Source organism: Solea senegalensis, linkage group LG3, assembly GCF_019176455.1.
Source record: "Solea senegalensis isolate Sse05_10M linkage group LG3, IFAPA_SoseM_1, whole genome shotgun sequence".
NCBI lineage: Eukaryota > Metazoa > Chordata > Actinopteri > Pleuronectiformes > Soleidae > Solea > Solea senegalensis.
In genome coordinates, this window is record NC_058023.1 from 11,152,376 (window position 1) to 11,175,890 (window position 23,515).

General features: G+C 41.8%; 1 protein-coding gene across 1 annotated transcript; it reads right to left on the reverse strand.

The window, feature by feature from the left end:
- Positions 1 to 109: 109 nt before the first annotated feature.
- Positions 110 to 15,173, reverse strand: LOC122766102 (low-density lipoprotein receptor-related protein 1-like). The gene is made up of 6 exons (XM_044020722.1): positions 15,058 to 15,173; positions 13,978 to 14,106; positions 13,628 to 13,891; positions 2,095 to 2,257; positions 255 to 513; positions 110 to 115 (listed from the first exon to the last, which is right to left on the reverse strand). The coding sequence occupies exons 1-6, from the start codon at positions 15,152 to 15,154 to the stop codon at positions 110 to 112; spliced, it is 918 nt and encodes a 305-aa protein (XP_043876657.1). The 5' UTR covers positions 15,155 to 15,173.
- Positions 15,174 to 23,515: the final 8,342 nt, after the last annotated feature.

A 23,515-nucleotide genomic window follows, 5' to 3' on the forward strand; every position in this document is an offset into this window, starting at 1 on the left:
CACTGTGTTTTATCAGCCTCCTTATTAGACACTATTCATCAGCAGCTTTAATAAAAAAACATATGTCCACCTTCTTCCCTCTGCCCATAACTCACTGGTCAAGAACACATTACAGCTGTACACAGGAGAAACACTACGCGGGTTATAGACATACAGGGAATTCTAAAGAGCACTAGATGTTTTAGAGCTGTATTAATAGCAGACAGGTGGACGATAAATTTAGTGGAGATTATCTGTGGGCTGATGGAAGGTACGTTGGAGTGCGGTGTGCTCCGCTCATCCGTTCTCACCAGCAGGCTCTGGATGATGGTGTGTCGGTTTTTGCCTTCGTAGTCCACCACCTCGATGTAGTCCAGGTAGGCGTCGGCCCAGTACACGAGTCTGCTGACCAGGTCCAGCGTGATGCCATGGGGGAACACAATCTTACTGTCCACCAGCTTGGTGCGGTTTTGACCATCCATGTCGCAGCGCTCCACCTTAGGGATCTGACCATAGTCTGTGAAGAACACCTTCCTGTGGAAACAAAGGGTCTGATCTGAGCATGGACGGATGGATGGATGGATGGAGTAAGTAATTAAATAAACATCTGCTTCTGCTCTCTCTCTCTCTTTCATCTCCACTTCTTTTATCCTCTCGACATTTTTCCTACACCTCTTCTCTCTCTCTCTCTCTCTCTCCCCCATTTTTCTACTTCCACCCCAACTGGCCAAGGCAGATGGCTGCACATCTCTGAAGTCTGCTTCTGCCAAATTTAATTAGCTTTTTTTCCCCACTCCTGACACCAAGTGATTGCTCGCGGTATGAACTGTAGGGGTTTCTCTTTCTCTAGATCAGTAGTTCTCAAACTTTTTTTCCACAAAGTACCACCTGAGAAAATATTGAGCTCTCCATTATACACCATTATCACCAGTGTTAAAACACAACGGTGCAAAGTCAGCTACAGACTTTTTACAGGAGGCAGATTTATTCCCAGTAAGATCATTTGGGTTAGGGTTAGTTTTAATAACCCTAACCATAACAGTATTTCTGATTGTCATCCAAGCAGAAGCACTCTATATAATACTGTGAGGTCTAGCTCCTACCTTCCAGCCTCGTACCTTGAGATGATATATGCTGTAATTTGGTTCCATACAAATAAAATAAATATGTCCGGGTTAAAAAAATTCAGTTCATCTATGACTGTGGAGTTGCACTGTGTAGTCATATTAAATGAAAAGTGCATTAATGAATACTTTAAGGTCAATTTCTAATGTAAACAAATAAATATTTGAATGATGCACTAGATTAGGGAGGTCCAAATTGTGCACAAGTCGCAGCATTAGTTCTGTGAAAATCTTTTTGATAATTTAGCTTATAAACTGAAACATCTCCATACGAATCCATATTTATTCAAATCGATTCTGAAATTGTGGTATCTGGTTTTGTAACAATTGCACGAGCACCATCACTGTAAGCGTCACTTTTCAGTGGGCAAGAGTCTTTGTGGAAATTCTGAGGTTTGTGGTCACAAATTTAACACAGCAACGAAAGCAGATTTTATTTTGTTTGCTGACACATTGTTATTAAACACACAGTCTTTCTGACCTTGTTTTTGGAGAGAGAGACTACATCAGTGAGAACTTACCAGGGATGAAAACGACAAATGTAGTGAGAAGCTTGTGTGTGTACGCGCATGCACACATCGCACTCTCACAATCGCGCTGTCAGTGTTATTTCTCCAAACACGCAGGCTCTCAGGCGCCCCCCACACACACACACACACAATCACGCACCACAGATATACCACACACTTTCGAGAATTTCGGGAAAGTGTTGTAATAAACAAAATGAGAAGAGAGAAAAAAACAAAAGAGGCTTTTGTAATCAAAACCTATACAGGCAGTGTATCAGTGCAAACAGCACATCTGTGCTCAATTACTCCAATGTCAAAACCTCCATTTATCCCCCCCTTCCAATTCAAATGTTGGGTAACAATGACAAATAACAGTATCTGACTCCAGCTTTTGCATAAATGCTCACCGCACTGAGAAAACAACTCAGAACCCGTGTCTGTATTTGTGTGGGTTTATATGTGAGTGCATTTTTCAAACTGACCCCATTGTGGGGTCCAGGGCGATGCCTTTAGGGTTGTACAGCTCCAGGTCCAGGAGGGTAACACATGTCTGCCCATCCTTGTCACACACGAAAATCCTGTCGTCAACGTCATCCACAAAGTAGAAGTTTCCGGTAAGCCAGTCGATCGCCATCTGCTCCACATCTGGACAGAGCAGGCAGAGGGGTAAGGTGGGGAGGGGGTGAGTGAGGACACAGGAAGTTGCGGAAAGAAACTGTGTTCTTCTCAGTACTCAAATAAAGTCATTTTGACCGGCACAGAACCTGAGGTTGTGATGTTTTTGTGCATACTTGAGCAGATGGGCGACAGATTTGACTCAAAGTCATGTGATGAAGTAAATTAGTCAGCAACTCGGCGAAGCAGTTACTTCAGCAGCTCTCTCTCTCTCTCTCTCTCTCTCTCTCCCTCTCTCTCTCTCTCTCTCTCCCGCTCTACACTCACATTCACATGCACACTCTGTCCAGATTTTCAGGGTTTAGACTCGGGGCAATTTTCCTGACTGACAAACAAAATGACAGCCAAATCAAATTACTAAGTGTCTTGGTAATGTGTCTGTCATTCAAAGTCACCGGGACAGACAGAATATGAGACAGGCTGTTTGTTGCTCCGGAGAGTGTGATGTTGGTCTAGCTGTAACTTAGCGACGACAGGAGTTTATTTCTCCAAGGCTCGGCGCAGGAGAGGACCAGTGCCCCACCCGTCAATGAAAATCAAACACCTAGACCTGTGCACATGGCACCATGAAACAGCCTGTGGAAGTTAAACATAAGCTGTAGAAAGAAAACTGGATTGCCCAACGATATATCCAAACTGTTCTGAATGTGGTGAAATATCGCATGGGGGAATGTCTGAAAGAGGAAAAGAAATAGTGAAAAAGAACATGAGACATTAATATATCTCTTGTTCTGGTTCTCATTTTCCCTTCTCTTCTTTTCTTTCCTCAACAACAACTCTGCCGCACAAATCTGAGCCAACGATCAGAGACATGGGTTAACCTGCTTGAAAAAAAATACTATTACACAAATGACGCTTTTAAATGTAACAATAACCTTTCACAGTGTATCATGAGGTGCAATGTGATTCCCACCCCTAGTTAGCGTACAGTTGCTCCATTTCAATATCCAACATTTACAAAGTCATCCATCCTGCTGTGCTCATGCTGAGGATCTAATGGAGCAATATCTGCATGACGAGATCTAAAGCACTCGACCCTGAGCCATCCCAGAAACAACTGGGGTTGACGTGGTAATGTCAAGGCCCTTGAGTAAAATATTGTGAATTTATTTTTTGGAATCAATATATGAAAAAGGTGTAATCATTTAATAAACAGATGTATAACAAGTACAAACGTCTGTGTTTAGACTATATGACGTTAGCTTTAGCTCAGGGAGTCGTCTTTCAAATGGAAGGTTGTGGGTGCGATTCCAGGCTCCGCTAGTCTACATGCCGATGTGTCCTTAACGCTTAACCCCACGTTGCTCCTGACAGCTGTGTGTGTCTGTATGAAAGTGTGAGTGAATGGGCAAAACTGTAGTGTAAAGCAGCTTTTAGTGGTCATCACGACCAGAATAAAGCACTGTGTAAATACAAATCACTTAAATTTAGCACAGCACACTGAGTGCAACACAGGGTATTGAAGTCATCCATGGTGGATGCTGGACTTCTTCTCTGCAACAACTCAAAATAAACCATGATGGTTGGACGATGGTGGCCACAGTTCAACAAGAGTTAATAAAGAATAACTGATGGTGGTAATTGCTGGTCATAACTCATAATGTGTATCTGAGTGTGTTCGTGGGGCGAGTGGTTCCTTCCTCCTGGATGTAACTATAACTCTTGTCATTTGTCGTGACCATAAAAAAAGGATCCAACCACCTGTGTGACAGCAGTATGCTTCATCTTATTCTAACTGTGTCGGGGTTGCTCAATATTAATATATAATATTCTCTCTGTGTCTTCTCTAATCAGGTCAGTGTGTGAATCTGAAGAAAACGGAGGATTCTCTTAAGAAATGAAATATAGGGGTGAGGAAAATGACGAAGCAGATTCCTCAGTATACGAGTCCAGTAAAAGTGAGCATAATGAAAACTTCCTAGCTGTGGACCCATAAATCTGACTGTGATTCCAGAGGAATCCTCTGTGTTTAGAATAACTGACACGTTTCCCTGAAGAAGCACGGACGTGAGAGAAATGACACACTTTTCAATTTTTGGGGTTTGAGTTAAAATGGAAAAATACAGTGGAATGAAGAGAAAGGAAAGAAAAAAGTGAGAAGAAAAAAAAGAAGGCAGGAGACACACACACTCGCAGACACACACACACACAGATCTGATTTCCACAAGGGAAACTTGGCCATTGTGCAGCAGCATTGCTGAGGTTTATGGGAATCAGGGGCTTTTTTCCCAAAGGTGCTCTAAAAATTTAACACAGAGTCCTCTGTTAAAGCGCTTGCAGCTGCCCAACAATACATTGATTCACTGATCAAAAAAATGGGTAAACAAAAAGAGGAGATTGTGCAATATTTGAAGAATGTTCTTAAAACCCTAAAAAACAGACCACCCCCTGCTCTCCATTTTTACTCCACCTCTTTTAAACAGAAATGGCCCTTTGCTTTGCTTTCTCCTCCCATTCTCCATTTCGCTCTCCTCCTCTGTGCATCATCCCCACATCCCTCCCCTTTTGTCTACTCCCCAGAGGTGGGAAAACAGTCTGGATTCATTAACTGCAGCTCCAACTGTCTGAAACTATGCTATAAAGAAACAGCACAGCATAATTGAAAAAACAGCCAGCTGTCTTCTTCCTCTCTTCCTCTCTTCCCCTCCTCTCCCTAAACAACTTGTTTTCTGAATGTTTTCTTGTTCTTCGTTCCCGTTCTCCTATTGGAGTTTAATTCCAGTAACAACATGCAGGAGGAGGAGTGAGTCGCATTCGTCTTCACAGGCTCCCACCGCTCGTACTGCGCTGCTTACACAGGTGATCGATAGCGCTGCGGAATCAGTATGATTACATTTAATGGAGCCGATGTGGCTTTGGTACCTGTGAACTGTCACGTTACGACTGTGATTGAAGCTTTGTCATAAGAGTGCTCACACACACACACATGCATACACCCCAACCCCCACGACGACACTCCCATCTGGAGAAAGCGTCAAACAAAAACACAACATTTAAAAGGGACTAACATTACTTTCCCAGTTCAGGGTTCATGAGTGTTGGTGGTGATGTGGGGGGAATGAAATGCAGTGTGTTGAATGGACAGAAGACTTGAAAATGTGCTGACAGGCTTTTCTTTTTAACAATACTTCAACTTGTTAAGCAGATTTCATGCCAGTGTCTGTGTTAAAGCAGAGCTATGCAGGATTTTTAACCAAACGTAACGGCTTTAGAGTCATTGTGATGGTTAAATGTCTTGTTGTGGGGAGATTGGGGGATGTCTCCACTCCCGCTGCTGTCTGTGAGCCGAAAAACCGACATCGGGGGCCTCCCGATCAGGAGCGAGGGGCGACACACGGGTAGATGCTTTTTCAAATGGCGAGACTTGCAGAAAATGCCGAAGCATGCACAAATGGACACGGGACATGGCTCCACAGCTTGTGTTGAAAACAAGAGCGTCAGCGGGGAGGTGTCGTAAAAATATGTGCTCCAAAACTGTAGGGGGAGCTCCGTAGCGAAAAAGGCGGAAAAGCGACCAGACTTGCAAAGTTCCGCTTGAAGCAGCATAATGTCGCTTGTGTGGTGACAAGTGATGTAGCTTTCACAGCACGAGAGAAGAAAGGGGAGGTTTAAACCTGATTTATACTCCGTCATGTGACAATGTTAAATGTGCACAGCGGCAGGAATGGACAGACAAAAGTGTCGCTAGGCGGCACGGTGGCTTAGTGGTTAGCGCTGGTATGTGTCTGCGTGGGTTTCCTCCAGGCTCTCCAGTTTTCCTGACCTCGTAATCCCGCTGTGCAATTTCAGTGCTTTAATGACAATAAAGATCCTCTCCTCTCCTGCCGCGCTTGTGTCGACTTTTCTTATGTAACACACGTCATGTTGTGACAGGTAGTCACTGTCGCATGTACTGTTTGATCAAAACATCTTCTCCCTGTTGCGCTCTGATCACGTCCATCTCTCGCTGTCTTCTCGGTGAATTCAAAATCTCTGCCACCTCAACTACACGAACGATATAATAAAATCCATCCGTTATCAAAACAAAGGATGAAAAGTAGGACAAGTGACGGCGATGACAGTATAGATCAGGATGAGATGGCGTAATATGGCAAAATGAAAGAGCCGAGTGGAGGCGTGCGGTTACACAGAGACAACTGAAACCTTTCGCCGGATCATAAAATGAAAATGTCACATGACTCATTAAGTTTTGTCGAGGCACAGTTGTCAAAAGTGTCGAGCGTCGGAGTACAAACCAGGCTTAAGTGACAGGTCTTTTGCATGTGAGGCGTTAATCAGGGTCTACTTTAAATTTCAGTAAAAAGGTTTCCCCTGAGAAAAGCTCTCAGCACCCACACAACTGATTTTCACCTGCGTTACAGGACATTTACAACTGCTTTTCAACATGTTTCCGTGAAGCCTTTCGTACCACAGGTTATATGCCAAAGGAAGCACTCAAGACCAGTGAACTTAAGATTTCAGATTTTCTCAAATTTGGATATATTTTCATATTGTGTTTTTTTTTTTAAATTGTGGTGCTTTTTAAAAAAATTTATTTACATCTTGTTTTCATTTGTCTGTCACTATTTTACTGAATTTATACTCGAGTTTAAGTTTGTACAGCACAGGCGTTTGTTTTAACACGTGCTCTGTAAATAAATGTTGCAAATCTGAATTTACTATATTTCGCATTTGATTTTCAAAATAAAAGCGCTTTGTGGTGCTATTTTTGAGGGTTATAATTAGATTTTGAGTATGTATTAAATATACTGTATATATATATATGTATATATATATATATATATCTACATATATGTCTATATGAATATGTATGTATATTTTTGTATCCATCCATCCATTGTCTACGGCTTTATCCTCCACATGAGGGTCATATATATATATATAGGGCTGATATATGGTGAAAAAGCGGGGTAGAGGTTGCCAGTCCATCCCAGGGTCATTACATAGAGACAAACAACCATTTGCTCTCACACTCAGACCTACGGTCAGTTTAGAGTGTCCACTTAAACCGTAGTACACAGAGGAAAACCCACGCACACACGGGGAGAGCATGCACTACTCTGCCAGGTGTAGATACATTTGCTTTCCTCTCGTTAGGACTTTGATTTTGGGGAATGTGTGTGCATGACAGGCGTAAATAACAATTTTGTGTCTGTACCTATGCTTCACTGCTTTCACTTTGTTTTAGCTGTTTTTATTTGTGTGACTGAATTAAAAAAAAAGGTTTCAACATAAAAGCGACAAAGTAAATGACATAATTCATGACCACACTAAGGTTAACCCTTAGTGCTCATGGATCTGTGCCACAGGTGCACCCATGCTAACTTGCTGTGGGAATAATACACAACTCCTTATATGGACATCCTGGGGGTTTGTGTTTATAGGTCACATCTTATGTGTTGTTGATTCAAAGTTATGACTTGCATTTTTAGTAGTGATATAAAGTAGCAATGATTGTGCAGAAGTCACAAAATAGACCGTTTTTCTTTTCTTTTCGTTCATAAAAACGAGCCGAGTGAACTTCCAAATTTCACAATTTCAATCCGATTATAGGCACTCTATATTGCACATTCTTATAGCCTCTGTATATACTGTACGTTTAAACATACATGGGGGAAAAAAAGCAGTCGAAATGAATCCTTGAACTCTAAAAGTAAGACAGAGAGAGTGAGAGTGTGAGTGTGAGGTGAAAGGAGGGGAGGGGGGTGCAGAAACACATCTGGACAACTCATCTGTAGCATACTGAGGTCCTGAGTCACCCGACCACAGACGCATCATTTCCTGTATGTTCGCCGCTTGCCATTGGTGGCTTCTCGTTCCTTGCATGTTGACTGTAATCATAAAGCGGCTCCTCCCATTCTGTCACAAACCTTCACACGCCAGCGGCCTGTCCAAAACATCGACTCTGCCGTCTGCATCTGGACAGTCCCAGCAGATTATGGACTGGAACAGAAAAGAGAACTCTGCACTTTGTTTTTCTTGCCGATGCCACTGCCAGGTCATCACAACAATGCGAACACGGTCTTATGATTCCTGGCACATCCAGACATTCTTTGATTAAAATTTGCCTTCTTTTACTCAGCAAACCATGAGATTATTTCCTCTGTCAGTTTGATTTGTTTGGAAGGACTTTGTATGGCATCTCTGAGCCATTTTCCCCTCGTCTGACAAACGCATAGAGACATGAAAATAGCAATATTGTCACTTGGATACGGAAAGTTTCCTCCTTTATATCTGCAAAATGGCTCCGATTCGACATCATCAGTCAAGCGCATATTTTCCTTGCTCTAAATGCAGCTGGTTCTCCATTTTGTGAGCTTTTCAAACATGTATCTGTCAGTATGTGTTGGGTGTGTGTGTGTGAGGCGAGGAAAAACTGAAGCTGAAGCTGCTGGAATTTCCTGCAGATTCTTCTGGTCCTTAGAGTCAAATGTGAGCAAATGCACATTCTCTGCAAGGAAATGTGTGTACATTGACATGGCAGTATTATTGAGTCATTTTGAGATAAGTGCTATAACCTCTGTTTCCTGCACGCGCTTGATTAAGAGGGAGACGTGATTTATGTTTCAATAATAGCAGATCTGGTGTCTCCGAGGCTCAAAATAGCCACGCATCAGGCGTCTTTGTGTCATTACTGTGAGGGATACCTCATGCATAATTTACATTGCTCCTGAGCTTGTCAGATATCATCCGAATGACAGCTACACGACAGTGTGCGTGCACGTGGAAGACGGCGCTGACCGACGGAGCATCATTTGGTCTTTTCATTTTCTCTGACGTTCGGCGATGAGAAACTTGTTTCTGTCATGTCACTGCATTCCTGGAAAATGGATGTGAATGGGGAGAAGCTGCTGCACACTCAGTGACTGTGAAAAGTCAGACAAATAAAAAACGTGACATGAGAGATTAGAGGTGATTGTGGTGAGAAAGGGCAGGACAGAAAATGTGAAAATAATGACAAGGTGAGCGCAAAATCTGTACAAAATCCTTCAGTTAATGGTTGCAGATAAAAATGATGCAGTGAGAACAAAACCATCTGCCAACTCCCCACAAGACAATACAGTGAAGCATCCCCCGTTGGTTTTGTGAGGATGAGGTTTTAGTTTCTGTTGCTGCTTTGCTTTACTTTGTTTTCCTTCTGACTCAATAAAAACAAGCTGAAAAAAAAAAATTAGGTCGTGACTAAGCTAAGAATATGCAGGGTGTGGGTGTGGTGGCTTTAATCCTGCAGGTCGACCGCAATCAGGATCACGCATACGTACTGTATGAACATCTGCATTCAGTCATGCGTCTCATGTACGCAGTTTCATTTCTGGGAGCAAAAGGATTTTCATTGATTTCTGAACAAAAAAGAGAAAAACACAGCTTGCATACGTAACTCACAGGCTGTGCACGGCTTCTAGATCGTGGGTCAGCTGCAGTTTGTGGCCATCTTTCTTTTTTTAAAGCATCATTTCTTAAGAATGCTGAGAAACATACTCCCATTATTGGTTTAGTTTTGTGGCTCACCGGTGAATATCTATGGTCTGTTTTCAGTGAAGTAAACTTAGTGAATCAGTAAACTCTCTGCATCTTTGTGGCTTGAATAATTAACAAAAAAAAAAAGGGGGTGGGGGGATTCATCCACAAAAGCAAATCACAGGCTGATCAGGTTCCACTGTGTGTTTGTGACGCAGTTCTTTGGATTTTGGGGGATCTAAATATCCCTCTAGTGTGACTGAAGTGCGCTTGCATGAATCTTTAATTTTTACTGGCTCCTTTTAATCAGCGCACAAAGTGGGGGGAAAAAATAAGGTGTGCATGTCTGTCGGTATTACTTAAACACTCAGTTATGAAAATCCTCAGTAATTAAAAGATACCAGAAGATGGTCACAATGTCTATTTATATAAATATAAATATCTAGTCTCTATTTAAATGACACAAATGTGGCAAGAAGTCAGTGAATATACTGTATCTTAACATTAGTGAGCATGTTTGAACACTTTAAATAGATATCATTCTACCTCTCCTTCTTTTGCCTGATAGATTTTCTTGCTTAACAATACAAATAAAAACTGCAGACACTAGAAACAAACACAAGACTCTCGTGCACATAGAGAAACAATTATTCCAGGCCCATCATATCCCATAAGAAGTGCCAGTGCGTGAATAAATGTGCAGATACTCAAAATAGTAATAGTAAAATAGTAATGGCTCACTTCAAGGACTGCTTTTAATGCTAAGAGCAGAGACTGTACTCTTCATCCCATCTCCAATTTCAGCTACTTATTTAAGATCTTTTTAGGTTAGATTTAGTTTGTTTGTTTGGTGATTATTACTGCAGATGCTGGACAAAATTTACATTCCCACCCTCCTGCAGGACACCTAAAATCCTTCATGTGGGAGAGCATTCTTCCCCCAACCTGGAGGGAGCGATCCAGATTTTTCGAGCAGATGGCCTCAGATTTGAGACGCTGACTCTCATCCTGCCCTCATTTTTGGCTGCTAACGGCCCCAGTGTGTGCTGAAGGTCACAGTCTGAGGAAACCAGCAGGAGCACATTGACTCCAAAGAAGGTGGTATGCAGGTCATGAGATTCCCAAACCAGATACTCTCCTCACCTTTACAGTAAGGATACGGGTGCAGCTCTGACGTTAGTTATAAAAGGATGGCTCGCAGCAATGCCCCGATACAACATATTCCCACAGAAACCCCACGGGGGAACAATTCTCTGTCTTCAACTGCACAACACGTGTCCATTCCCATTAACACCTCAGATTTCCCACTACAGCCAGAGCGTTCTGCTTTCTACAGTAAGGCTGTGATTTTCACAGTACAGTGTTTACCACACAAAACAGTCATTCAACACACTTTTATCACTGAGATAATTGCCAAGCACGTCAAATATCACCGATGCAGTTCACATAAGATGCACTTACAGTTTATCCCTGCCGAGCTGTTGCATGGTCGCTGTGATCTTTTTCCCTGGCCTCCACAGTGTAAAGTTGAAAGTTTTAATATAAGCTATTTCTTCTCTTCATGCTCATAATATGACCACAGTAGCCCTATTCCACAGTGAAGGTTAGTTGTTATTGTTATTTGATAAATATGGTGGTGTATATAGTATGTATACATGACTTATACTATAATGTTACCTGTTTGAACCCAGTCTGCCAGCTGCCATTTGATTTCGCTCTGCAGACACAACATTTTGGCCAACCAATCACAAAGCCCTGGTGCACTAGAGGCGGGGTTAGCGCGATGACGACAGAAGCGACGCCTAGCAGCTTTTGTACACGTCCATCATGGCAGCAGACCAAAGAGCAGCTGTCTTTTGATTTTCGGCTGTTGCTTCCATTTTCAGTGACCTGCTCCACGGAGCTCCCCCAGGCAAGAGGTCCTAGAAAACTACTACAAACATTGCTGATACTTTTCCGTTGCTCTACATATGTCATCACTGGTCTGATTGTAGGTCTATCCAATTGAATTGAATTTGAATTGAATTGAATGACTTTATTCCTCCCCCAGGGGGGAAACACACATTCACAACAGCTCAGTTAATGAAATAAAATAAAATAAAATAAAATAAAATAAAATAGAATTAGAATTAGACTGCACGTGTCAACGCTTGATGATGCATATGTACATACACCACAACTGGATCATTCCATTTTGTGTCTTAAATATCTAATACGCTCAAGACTATTTTTTTCATTTATCCCAGCCCTCCCAATCACTTTTCAACACAAAGCAGGAAGTTTAATTTCAGAGCACAGCAGGACTTTATATAATCACCTGTCTTAACATCTGGTTTACTGTAGGTTTAGTGTCTTTAACTTGCAATATAAAGACTGACTTATAGTAGATGTGGTTTACTGTATGTGTATATGTTCTTGTAATGTTTGTGCCAAAACAAATATGTAGCTAAAAGAGTGGTGAACATGCTGTGTGCATCACTTAAGTCAACCCTGTGTGAATAACAGAAGCATATATTTTTCTGGGTGAGATGATGTAACAATCTAACGTGCGCTTCCGTACAAATTCAAAGTGCATGTTCCTGAGTGTGGTGCAGGTCTGTTGTTTTTACAAAGACAACCCTATACAGCAAAAAGTGCAGGATTCTGTCTAAAAGAAGATAACGATGATGCTCTTTGACAGTTTGCTGTGTTGCCACAAGGGATGTATTGTAACTCGGGCCTTGTGTTATTATTTCAGCACTTGCCACACAAGCATCTTAACATTGCAGTGGGAATTCATGTTGTGCATGTCGCCTCAAGGAATAAAGACAAAATCCTGATCAAACACAAATGTTTAGCCTTGTTGTAGTATAAGGCAACGTTGGGCGTAGAATTATGAATTAAGTGAGTATTGGTGTGTGTCAGATTGTAATGTGCTGACTTTTGCTGCAGTGCTTCTGTTCAGCGACTCGTACACGGTGGAGCCGTCAACTGAAAGGCTCCTCATTCTCAAGTGTTGCTAGACTGCATTGCGGGTCCGTCGCTTTCGCTTTGCCTGAGCTTCAAGCTGCACAAGTTGAAAAATGTTCAACTTTCCATGCATCGTGCAAGTTTTGGCCAATCAAAATATCTTGTGCTAATATTCCAGCACAAGTGCTGGCCAATTAAATCACATTTATGCATTTAGCTCAAACACTACACCGTCAAAACAGAGCTGGACAAGGACAAGGTTGTTCTCCTTTTTTTTTTGTGTACACACAAAAATGGTGAACATGCCTCACGTCACCATTGCTTTAGCTACATTAGCAAAATTGGAAACTTTCCATTGATATTAATGGAGAAAATTTAGTCAAAATTGAAGGTTGGGAACTTAAATATCTGATTAAGACTAGCTCAATTTTAGTCCGACTAACATGTTTACATGACATTGAAATAAACTAATTATTGACTTTAACATGCATGTTAATGCACTGAATGATATTTCTTAATGCTAACTGCAGGGCTAATGAGGCCACACCCCCTACATTCACTGTGCATTCCGCCATCACATGAGCCCAAGAAATATTTTACTGTTGTTTAATAAAATAATAGATTGTTCAATAAAAGTTCTACTCACAAATTAATGTTTTTTAAATGTTTCATTTCGCATGCATGTCTGCATATGACAAAACAAAACGCTTAGAATTCTATATGACACCGTTTCTTTACATTACCTAAAATTTCCAATAAATTCCCATGAAAATTTCCAATTTGCAATATTCCCAAACGTTCTCATGGAAAGTTTCTTCAAATTTACCTCAGATAATCCATCCACCATTTTAGCATGCCCTACATGTGAGCCACCCCTAAAAATCCCATTTGAATAATTGCAGTTTGACAGCATGAATATCGTGGTGTACTCACGGTGTAGACTGAAGGAGATGTTGATGACCCTCTCCTCCGTGAAGCTCTTCAGATTAGGAATCTTGGCACATTTAAGGTGGGTGAGCGAGGGGGAATCCCCCACATGGATCCAGCAGACAGACTCCTGAGCATAGTGGAAATCCATGGCCGTGGTTTGTTTGGTGCTCGTGGACAAAAGGCTGTGGACTGTGGTGCCACTCAGCGACGTGGCTTGGATGTTCTGGGAGTTGGCGATCAACAGCACAGGCAAACGATCCACTGGTACTGGAAATGTGACATGACAGAGAGGAAATATGAGGAACAGAATATCTCTCGTCAGTGATTCAGTGCTGCTGCGTGCTGGTACTCACCATTCTTGGCTTTGCAAGAGCGATTGTCTGGCTGGGGCAAATAGCCCTCCACACAGGAGCAGGTGTAAGAGCCTTCAGTGTTAGTGCAGGACTGACTGCAGGTGCCATACACAGCGCACTCATCAAAATCTGAAGCACAAAAAACAGGCATGGTCATATTACTCAGTTAAAAAGATGACAAATCAAATTTCAGGTCAGAAATAGTACTAAGAAAAAGCTCCATATCAAAGAGCTGATGAAAACAAAACACTTTCCTCGTCTGTTCTGTTTTTCATGTTGAGTTTGTTGTTGTCAGGCTGAGAAACATCCTATTGTGCTTTTTTCTGACAGTTACTTGAAATATCATGTTTCAACATCAAAGTTCAATGTTCACCGTGTAATAGATTTAAAACATGAGGGAGCATTACCACCTGACACCATCAACATACTCTAATGCAAGGACGAGTACTTACTTAGATAGAAGATATGATAAGAGATATTTTAAAAGACACAAAACATCACAATGCAGCCTAATTGTGTGCTGTCAAATGGTGATTTGAATTCTTGCACAATTCATTTTGTGACTCATTAAAAGTGCCTCACTGCATTGACTTTATGCACAAAAACACAGGTTTGCAAATGTTGCGCCATCAATGCCAGTCAGTCCTCAGGAACCCCCTCAGCTAATGAGGTCTCAGTGGTTCTACACAGGCTTTTGTAGAGAATGGCCCACACTCCCACGCCGCCTCAACAACCCACTGAGTGGTTTAGTTTCCCGGAAAAAAACACAAAAACCAAGTAAACACTGGTGCAGCTTTGAGTGCTGAAAACACTGCAGTACTGATGTGGAGTATCTGTACAGGTAAGCATGTAAGCCACATAAGCTGCAGGACAAAGCGCGTCTTACATACAGTACATCCAGTGGGATTGTTATTGTGCGGTTGCTGACTTATTACGTGCAGGAAAAAGAGAAAGCACAAGAGGACAAGAATTGTTTGTTATAACCTACATCCCTGGAATATTTCCTCGAAAGCCGCCATTTCCTTTTTGAGTTAATGCATGTGTTTGTGTTGAGTGCACGTGCCACTGACAGAAACTCACCTTTACACAGCTTTCCATCCGGGCCCACCTCGTAGCCATTCTTACAGTAGCACACGGGCCCTCCAGGAGTCACTGCGCAGCTTTCCTGACAAGCCATGTGTGTGCAGTTGGATATGAGCTCTGGAGATGGACACAGGAAAGAGGATGCGATAAATGCAGGGACAAAGAGGGAAGTGTTTAATTCATGATTCTTTCCTGTGACCGCGCGTCGCATCGGTCTGCAAACACAGATGACAGCTGATCTAAGGGCATAAGGGCTTTGTGTATAATCACCTATTTAACACACCACTCGTAACCCACAAATTATACTTGTTCCTGCATTGACAATCTAAAGGTGTTAATGAAATGTGGGGAGAGAAAATGAAAAATGGAGATGATTGCACAGTCTGCTGAATTAATGGTTTCCGTTTTATAAACATAATAACCGCACGGATGTCTGTGTGTCCCGTTACTTCTTTTCTTTGTACGGCGCCGCATGCATTTAGGGCAGCTGTCAGCTATGAAATGACACATCTGTTGTCCAGTGTCCGTGCTTGTTTTGACACATTTTATGGACATAACAATCAATGGCAATCATAAAAAACAAACAGCTCTTAGATTAATATAACTCGGCTTTGCCAGTAATGTGTTTGTAGGGAGAAATGTTGCAGTTTAAAAGCGCCACGTAAGAAAAACAAGTGAGCCCAGCAACTCTAGCGAAGTTGCTCAACTTGATAGAAAAGTAAAACGGACATCGAAGCTGAGTTAAGTGTTTATTTACATGTTTGTTTCACGGTGTGTCTATGTCATCCCAAATTAAACGTGACAGATGTGTGTCTTTAGAACAATATCACACATTAACATGATGATTTGTTTGTTGCTTTTTGTTCCTGCAGTTTTGGTAGCTCACTTTCTTACACGGCCCATTTTTTTTATATCTTTATTCTTTTCAACTTGCTGTTTTTAATTCACCGTTTCTGTTCATCTTATCCTGCCTTGTAGACTAGTTTATATTGTTTGCCCTCCATGTATTTAAATGTCATTTGTCACTGGATGTCCTGGTTAATGTTCTTTCTAATGTTATATTCCCCTGTTTGAATGCAAACATGGAAATTCTGATCAAAGACCAGAATAACATTGTTAACAGTTTTAATGTCAACCACTCCCCGTGTTCACATTTAAGTGCAGTGTATCCTACACATATCCAACAGTCCTTATAGGCACATGTCCAATGATGCAACATCCTTGAACTTCGAGGATCTGGGATCCTTCCTTGACTTTGAGAAACTTCCTCTTTGGATGACAAGGTCGAGCTTCGGAAGAAGCCGCTGTCAATCACACCATAGCTACGCCCCGAAAACGTATGTTGCTTCACTGTCTACTCTAAATGGCACCACAATTTACCAAACGGACATCACGTATCGAAGAAGACTTAAAACCAAAAACCTCGTAGAATTAGGCAACATACAAACTAACTTGTTCAGGAAACGAGTGGAGAAACACTGTGACATTGGCTTATCTTTCTTTAAAAAACAACAACAACAGTACATTTGTTACAGTTTTATTTGGGATATGGTCTTTGTTTTTGCACTTAAACAGGAAACCTCAGCCACTGTGGCACTGACACTTATTTATACACACTTTTGTAACACACAAACTTGTAAGACATGATTTAGCTTTAAGCTAATTGATTGGATTGTTTGAACCAGGACAAAGTTGCCTCTTAAATTAAAGGAGACGAGGTATGGCTTAGAGTTTTCTTCATGACTGAACCCACACTTAATTCCATTTGTCTCCAAGGACTGTGCCTCATGTCCATAATTTCCTTTCGGCTTTGTTGATGTTATTTTTTTTTTTACCCGCCTTTCACTTGATAATAAAATAAAAATAAAAAAGTGCAGAGTTTCTGCTCTTGAAATTTGAATGCAGGTGATTTGGCCACTGTTGACCTCTTTCTCATGTCTCATGTTGCTTTGAAAGGTCCCATAGAAACTGTGTGATTGCCAGTCCTTCTTTGTAGCCGGGGGAAAAAAAGAACCTGCTAATTGGCATTCAGAGGTGTTGCAGTTACCACAATGTTAACAGTTTCCCAGCCAGGCCTCGGATATTTTTATTTGTTTTTCGAAAAAGAAACTTCAAAATGACACAAAATTGACGGTTTAGCTTTGACATAGCCCTCATGTTCACGTATTTCCACATTAAAATGATACATTTTTAAGACTGGGCTGTACATATATGCAATGTATATATATATGTATATACATATATGGAAAATGCATTTGTGGGTTGAGCAGCAGAGTTGAGTATGTGGGCTGCGCCCATTAAACACTTGCCAATGCCAAACAGCTTATTCTGCTATTGACACTTGTTTGGTGTCGTTTATTGGATTGGATGATCGAAGTCTGAAGAAAAGAGACATGTTGGCACTTTAACAATCAGTTCATTTGACAAACATGTGGAAGATCCATATACAGCCACCACAGCCTGGCTAAAGTCACTGAATCAGTAGCTGCTGGACAAAAACAAGTGGTGTCCAGTCCAGTTGCTATTAATGCTACATGCTGCATGTGCAGGCTTTCCCTCACTGTTTTCCATATTTGAGCTTATGTGACTGCACGCCCCCAGGAGAGAAATACAACCATTCATTAAGAATAATGCATAAAGTCAGATGATGGCAGACAGTGGGCCAGCACACTCTTTGGCAGCTCTTTTGTACTGCTGCTCAAGAGGTAATATGTCACCCATCCACCACTTTGAATGGCAGAGAGAAAACATCAACAAGGAGTGACTCAACAGCACATAGAAGTGTCCAGCACTGTGATGGCGGTGTAGCTCAGCAAGCCTTTTTCTCTCCAACTCCCTCTGGCAAGTTGCTATTTTAAGACTCCCAAAGCCTTGTTCTTCCTTCTCCCTCTGGGATTTGCAAGAACTGCTGAAGAGATCACAATGCACAATAGCATTGCTTTAGAAAGTTTCAATATGCCCAGATCATTCACGTCGTCATGGGGGGTAAACTTGATGGTGCCGTGCTTCAAATATGAAAAGGAAGCAAGTGTTTCTTGTCCTCGTTTTTGTCGAAAATGAAAGTACAAAATCCAGTTTGAACAACTGCAACACTTAACTCGCATGTATTTCCACTGATTTAACACCATGAGTACTACAGCTTGTTCGTCTTGCATTCTCAATCAGCATATCCTTGGGTTGCGCGCTGAATGTGGAGGCTGTCTTTGGCTGAAAATGTGTCAAAAATCACACTCACACACGAAAGAATACAAGCCGGGTCGGACTTCATCACAGGATTCACAAACCTGAGTCATGCAAATGATGTGATTGAGGGCAAAATCCAGCTAATGTGAAGTGTGAGAATCGTAAAGTGCTACGCTTTGGTTATACTGATCCCTCTCAATTTTCTGGTTGCAAAACAGGAGTTCAGACTCTTCTGGGTGACATCATAACAGGTTTCCAATTTGCCGAGAAAGCTGAAACACTCGTCTGGATGCAGAGTAATGCAGTACAGATGGAGCCTCACAGTTTACAAGGGCTGGCTGTATATCACTCCCATCAGTACAAGGGGCATATACACTGTAGGCATTAGTCACCCTCCTCCATCTGGACAGTCAGTCACAACTTAATCACTGACACCAGTGACACAAGGGACGCCCTGCGTTCCAAAAGCCCCTTTAAACATCAAAAGGGTTCTTCTCAAAGCGGCCATTCAGAGGCCATGTTCGGCGCGACGAGGGGAAGCTGTGGAGGCTATAATGAATGGATTGATTTGGAGCGCCTGTGGTCCGAGGCGGCTCGTATTGTGATAATACCAGTGTCAACACGCCGTACCCCTCGCAACCCCCCGCTGAGCCCAGATGAGCTGGGCACTCGTCAGAGAGAAAGCAACCCGGAAAAAAAAATCAAACACTTAAAGGGGACGTTTCGACACAATAACCCCCACTAATTCCTCTCCCACCCTCCCCCCGAAAAGAAAAAAAGTACCCCACATTATTGAGGGAATAATAAGGATGAATTACCCCCTCCTTTTTCCAGTGACCTAAAAATCACACAGCATTCTAAATCTTGCCCGTGTGTCAGTGGCTCCCTGTCATTTGCTGGCATTCAAGGGAAAATAGTGGCTCTGTTTTGCGACACTCATTTTGTGTCACGGAATTGACAGGAGTGCCAAGGGTAGTCATTACGAATGCATTGTTACCTCTTGAGTGCCACTGCTGTGTACGTGTGTATGTGTACCTGTATTTGTTTCCTCTGTAGGACCTTTTTTTGTCACAAACACGGACCATTAAGACCAACACCTGGTCTTAATGAGGCCGACACTCATTTTCTTTGGAAGTGGTTAGGTTTATCAGGCTAAGATTTGAATAGTGGCTAGGTGAAGGTTAAGGTCAGATATTGACTGGTTACAGTAAAGGTGAGCGATAGCGCTTTGTTTAGGCGGAAATGAATGGAAATCAACTCCGTGTCCTAAGAGGAATGGCTGAGCAAACCTTTGTGTGTGTGTTTGCCTGCCTGTCTGGTCTGCGCGTGTGTTTATCTGTTTATGAACAGCGTCGGAGTGTTTGTGTGCACTGTTTTCGGCAGAAAATAAGAAGACACCTGCTCGCCGATTCAGAGCCGGCTGTCAAAAACAGGAAAGAAAGTGTGGCGGTGGGAGAAAAAAGAAAAAGAAAGCCCAAAAAATGCCAGGCAGCCCTGAGATATATCTATTCTGGCTCCCAGCTTCCCTCAAGCTGCTGGTAGGAGACTTCAAAAATGGCTGCACTCCCTGCCACAGTGTGGGCTCTGCCCTGTCAAGATGTCTTTGAATGGAAAATACAATGTGAAAACTTTCCTCCTTTCTCTCTCTTCATCATTGTTTTTCTCCCTCTCACTCTCTTATTCTGTCTTCCGTCACCACCACTCCCTCCCTTATGTCCATCCTTCATCGCACACAGAAAAGGCATCTCATTCTCTCCGGTGTAGCTCTCATAGAATTCTACCTTTGCTCTGTAAAAAAACACTCCCCTCCTCTCTTTTTTTTTCCCTCTCTCTCCGTCTCTCTCTGGAACGCCGCCAGAGCTCTCTGTCTCGGCGAGGTATCTGCCAGTCACTCAGAAGTCCATTCTTCACTAAAACATGATGTCTATCTCCTGGGCCCTGTCTGTAGAACAATGGAGGTTTTGGTACCTTTGTCAGAAGCCATTATGATCCGTGGAGTCAACAGTATTGCAAACAAAACCGAAAGGGGACAGAATTAATAAGGCAAGGTCAATTAACTGGCAACTTCACCCTCACCAAGACACCCAAACCTTTTTAATCCATGTATTACATTATATTGGCTAAAATAAGTCAGTTACAGCATTGGACATATAGTCAAGGTAAGCATGCCTTGTGAACTCCATCATATATAAGGAGTGTAGAAAAACTATTAAATGTTGACATGACAAAGTAGAATGATATCTGCAATGTAAACAGAGCTCAATCATGTTATATAACACATGTAGCATATTAGCCTCCAATCAGGCTTTGTCTATGAGAAAAAGAGGATAAACACGGACAGGGTATTTACCTATGTTCGTACATTAACACACACTTCCGTACATATGCTTGTATATATATAGCAGGTGACACACAGAGGGAATAGAGAAGGTGATTTATGTTGTATATCTAATCCGTTTATCCCATCTTTCTCAAAAAAAACAGTTTTTAATTTTATTTTTTTTCCCCAAATGTAATCAGAATACGTGCAACATGGCATATTTAGCTTTACTCATGACATTGAGCGGCAATGTATTCAGATTCAGAAGCTTGAATTGGGCAATATCAAAAGATTTGCTGCTGATATGATGTAAAAACCCATTTAAAAATATTATTAATGAGGAAGAACATGCATCCATCCATTTTCTGCCGCTTTATCCTCCACAGGAGGGTCGCGGGGGATCCTATATGCCAATCTCATCTGACATAGGGCGATAGGCGAAGTCACACCCTGGACAGATCGCTAGTCCATCGCAGGGCCAACCCTTCACTCTCACATTCACACCTAATTTAGAGTGTCCAATTTCCCTAATCCCCATATTGCATGTTTTTGGACTGTGGGAGGAAGCCGGAGAAAAAAAAACATGCACAAATGGGGAGAACATGTAAGCTCCAAGCAGAAAGGCCTTTGTTCCAACCGGGGGCTCAAACCCAGGTCTTCTTGCTACAAAGGAAAGCGTGCTAACCACTTCACCAACCGTGTGGCCCGTTAGGAAGAACACTGTGTCGTTATTTTTGAGGTGAGTTCATTATTAGTAGAATACTAAGGATTTAGCAGCACGTCACTTCAGACATGCTGTAGTGCGTTTCATGAGCATCCCAGAAGTGGCTCTCCACTCAGCCTGGCAAAAAAAAAAAAAAAAAAAGGATAAAAAAGGGCTCATATTTGTCAGAAACAAGAACTTCATTAAACAAATTTCAAAGCAAATCCTCCTGTGCACACTGCTGAGTGCACAGTGTCACACCGACGAAGGCCTAACAATTAGATTGCTGTATAATTATCATGATAGTCGTGATCTTCAAACATGATTTAACACTGGTAGTTGAAATGGTGGAGGTATTGATTTGTTGACCTTGAAATGAGGTTGGGAAGGGATGTTTTTCCAACTCATCCCATAATGACTGGATTAAGTTGAGGCAAGGTCTCAGTGCAGCTCACTAAGGTGTTTTTTTGCCACTCAGTCAATCTGATAAGCTTCTTTTAATTTTTCCTTTTTTTTTGTGACGCAAAGGCAACTAACAACCAAAGGCCCCATTCACCTGGACCTGGTGTGACCACATTTGGCTTCTCATGCCTACTCATGTCTACTTGCACTGCTGTAACATGAAATACATTATATGATGATCAGTGTTAATATAACAAACAAATAAGCTCAGGAATGTGATAGGGTGTGTCCTCACACCACCTCCGAATGTGTTTTTTTGTGATGCATTCGGGCCAGATTGGGATCATTCAACGGAACCAGATCTACTCATGATACGATCAATCAAGGTGGACATTCATACCAAGTCTGCACCAGGTCAAAATGACCTGAATTGCATTTTTTTGTCCTTTAGAAAAAGCTGGAGGCATTATTCACAATAACTCCAGAGAGAAAGCAAAGATAATAATCTCCCACAAAATAAATACAATTATCCAGGAGCTGGAGCACACTTGTGTTTATTCCTTACTTATTTATCATCCTAGATTCCTCTTGTGACCACGTGACCATGTTATTGACACACTTTTAAACATGGGGTCAGAATAAGGTCAGTTTAATGTCTGGAGAATTAATCACATAAGAAGCCATTCATTATTTATTTCATTGTATATACAGTATACATATATATATGTCTGACCAAATTTGGTCCCGAGGGTGTTTTACATGTAAAGCTAATCTAATATATCTCCTATGCTGACGTCTAAAAAGCCATTCTGCCTGTGCTTTTCTCATTATTTCAGGTGGTTTCTCTGTGGCCAGAAGGAAACTACCTAATGACCATTTTTATTTGATAATTGGTTATCTTGACATTTCAAACCGGCTCCTTAATTTGTTCATCTCTATTGTGAGCGGGCTCGTTAATTAGAGAGTGCCTATGCTTAGCTCATCATTTCCCGAAGAGGATTTGAGGTCATTGTCGAATTACACGCTTGGAGACGTTTGTGAAAGAAAAAAGAAAAAAAAACTAAAAGAAAAAAAAAAAATGGCACTTTTGCCTAACCAGCCTAAATGAGAACTTTGGAGAATCGGATAGCCCCTGAGGACTGTAGCCAAAGAGAGAACATTAATGTAAGAATCTTAAAAGAATTCAAGTGATTGACTCACTCAAATGTGTGTATCTGTTTCTCGCAGCTATGAGATGTCATCCGAAACAGAGAAAGGGTGATATGTGCCCCGACAGTGGTGAGAAAAAGGAGATCCATGTTCACCGAGTTAACTCCAAAGGGAGAAAGGAGTAAATGTCCTTCACTTGAGTGATGCCTCAGACTAAGCCTTCAATCTCTCCACAATGCTCATCTCAGTAATAATTCATTCTGCATCCTCAGAAATGGAAAATATTGATTTTCAATGAATAACACCCCCTAAACCAGCATGAAGCCCTGCCTAAGATTGCCGGTAAAGTAGAAAAAAGGATGTGCTTTCTCCCCAAAGAAGCACGTCACATGCATTTGCTAAATAAAACAGACACACGCGAGTCACCAGCCAAACTAGTCACTGTTATTACAACTAATTAGGAGATAATTCCTTGTTGCATTCAAGGAGGCTCAAACCGACACATAATAATTGCCCGAAGTGTTCGTGTTCCCTGTTATTATTGTTTGTATGGTGCTATGTTTCACTGAGGACACAGCTGTCAACAACACAGTGGCAGACTGTGGTTCAAAATTTAAATTCTGGAAGGCTTGAATATTTATTTGGCACTCGCATTTGGGGAGGCTGTGTCGTCAACATCCTGTTTGCGTCGTGGAGCT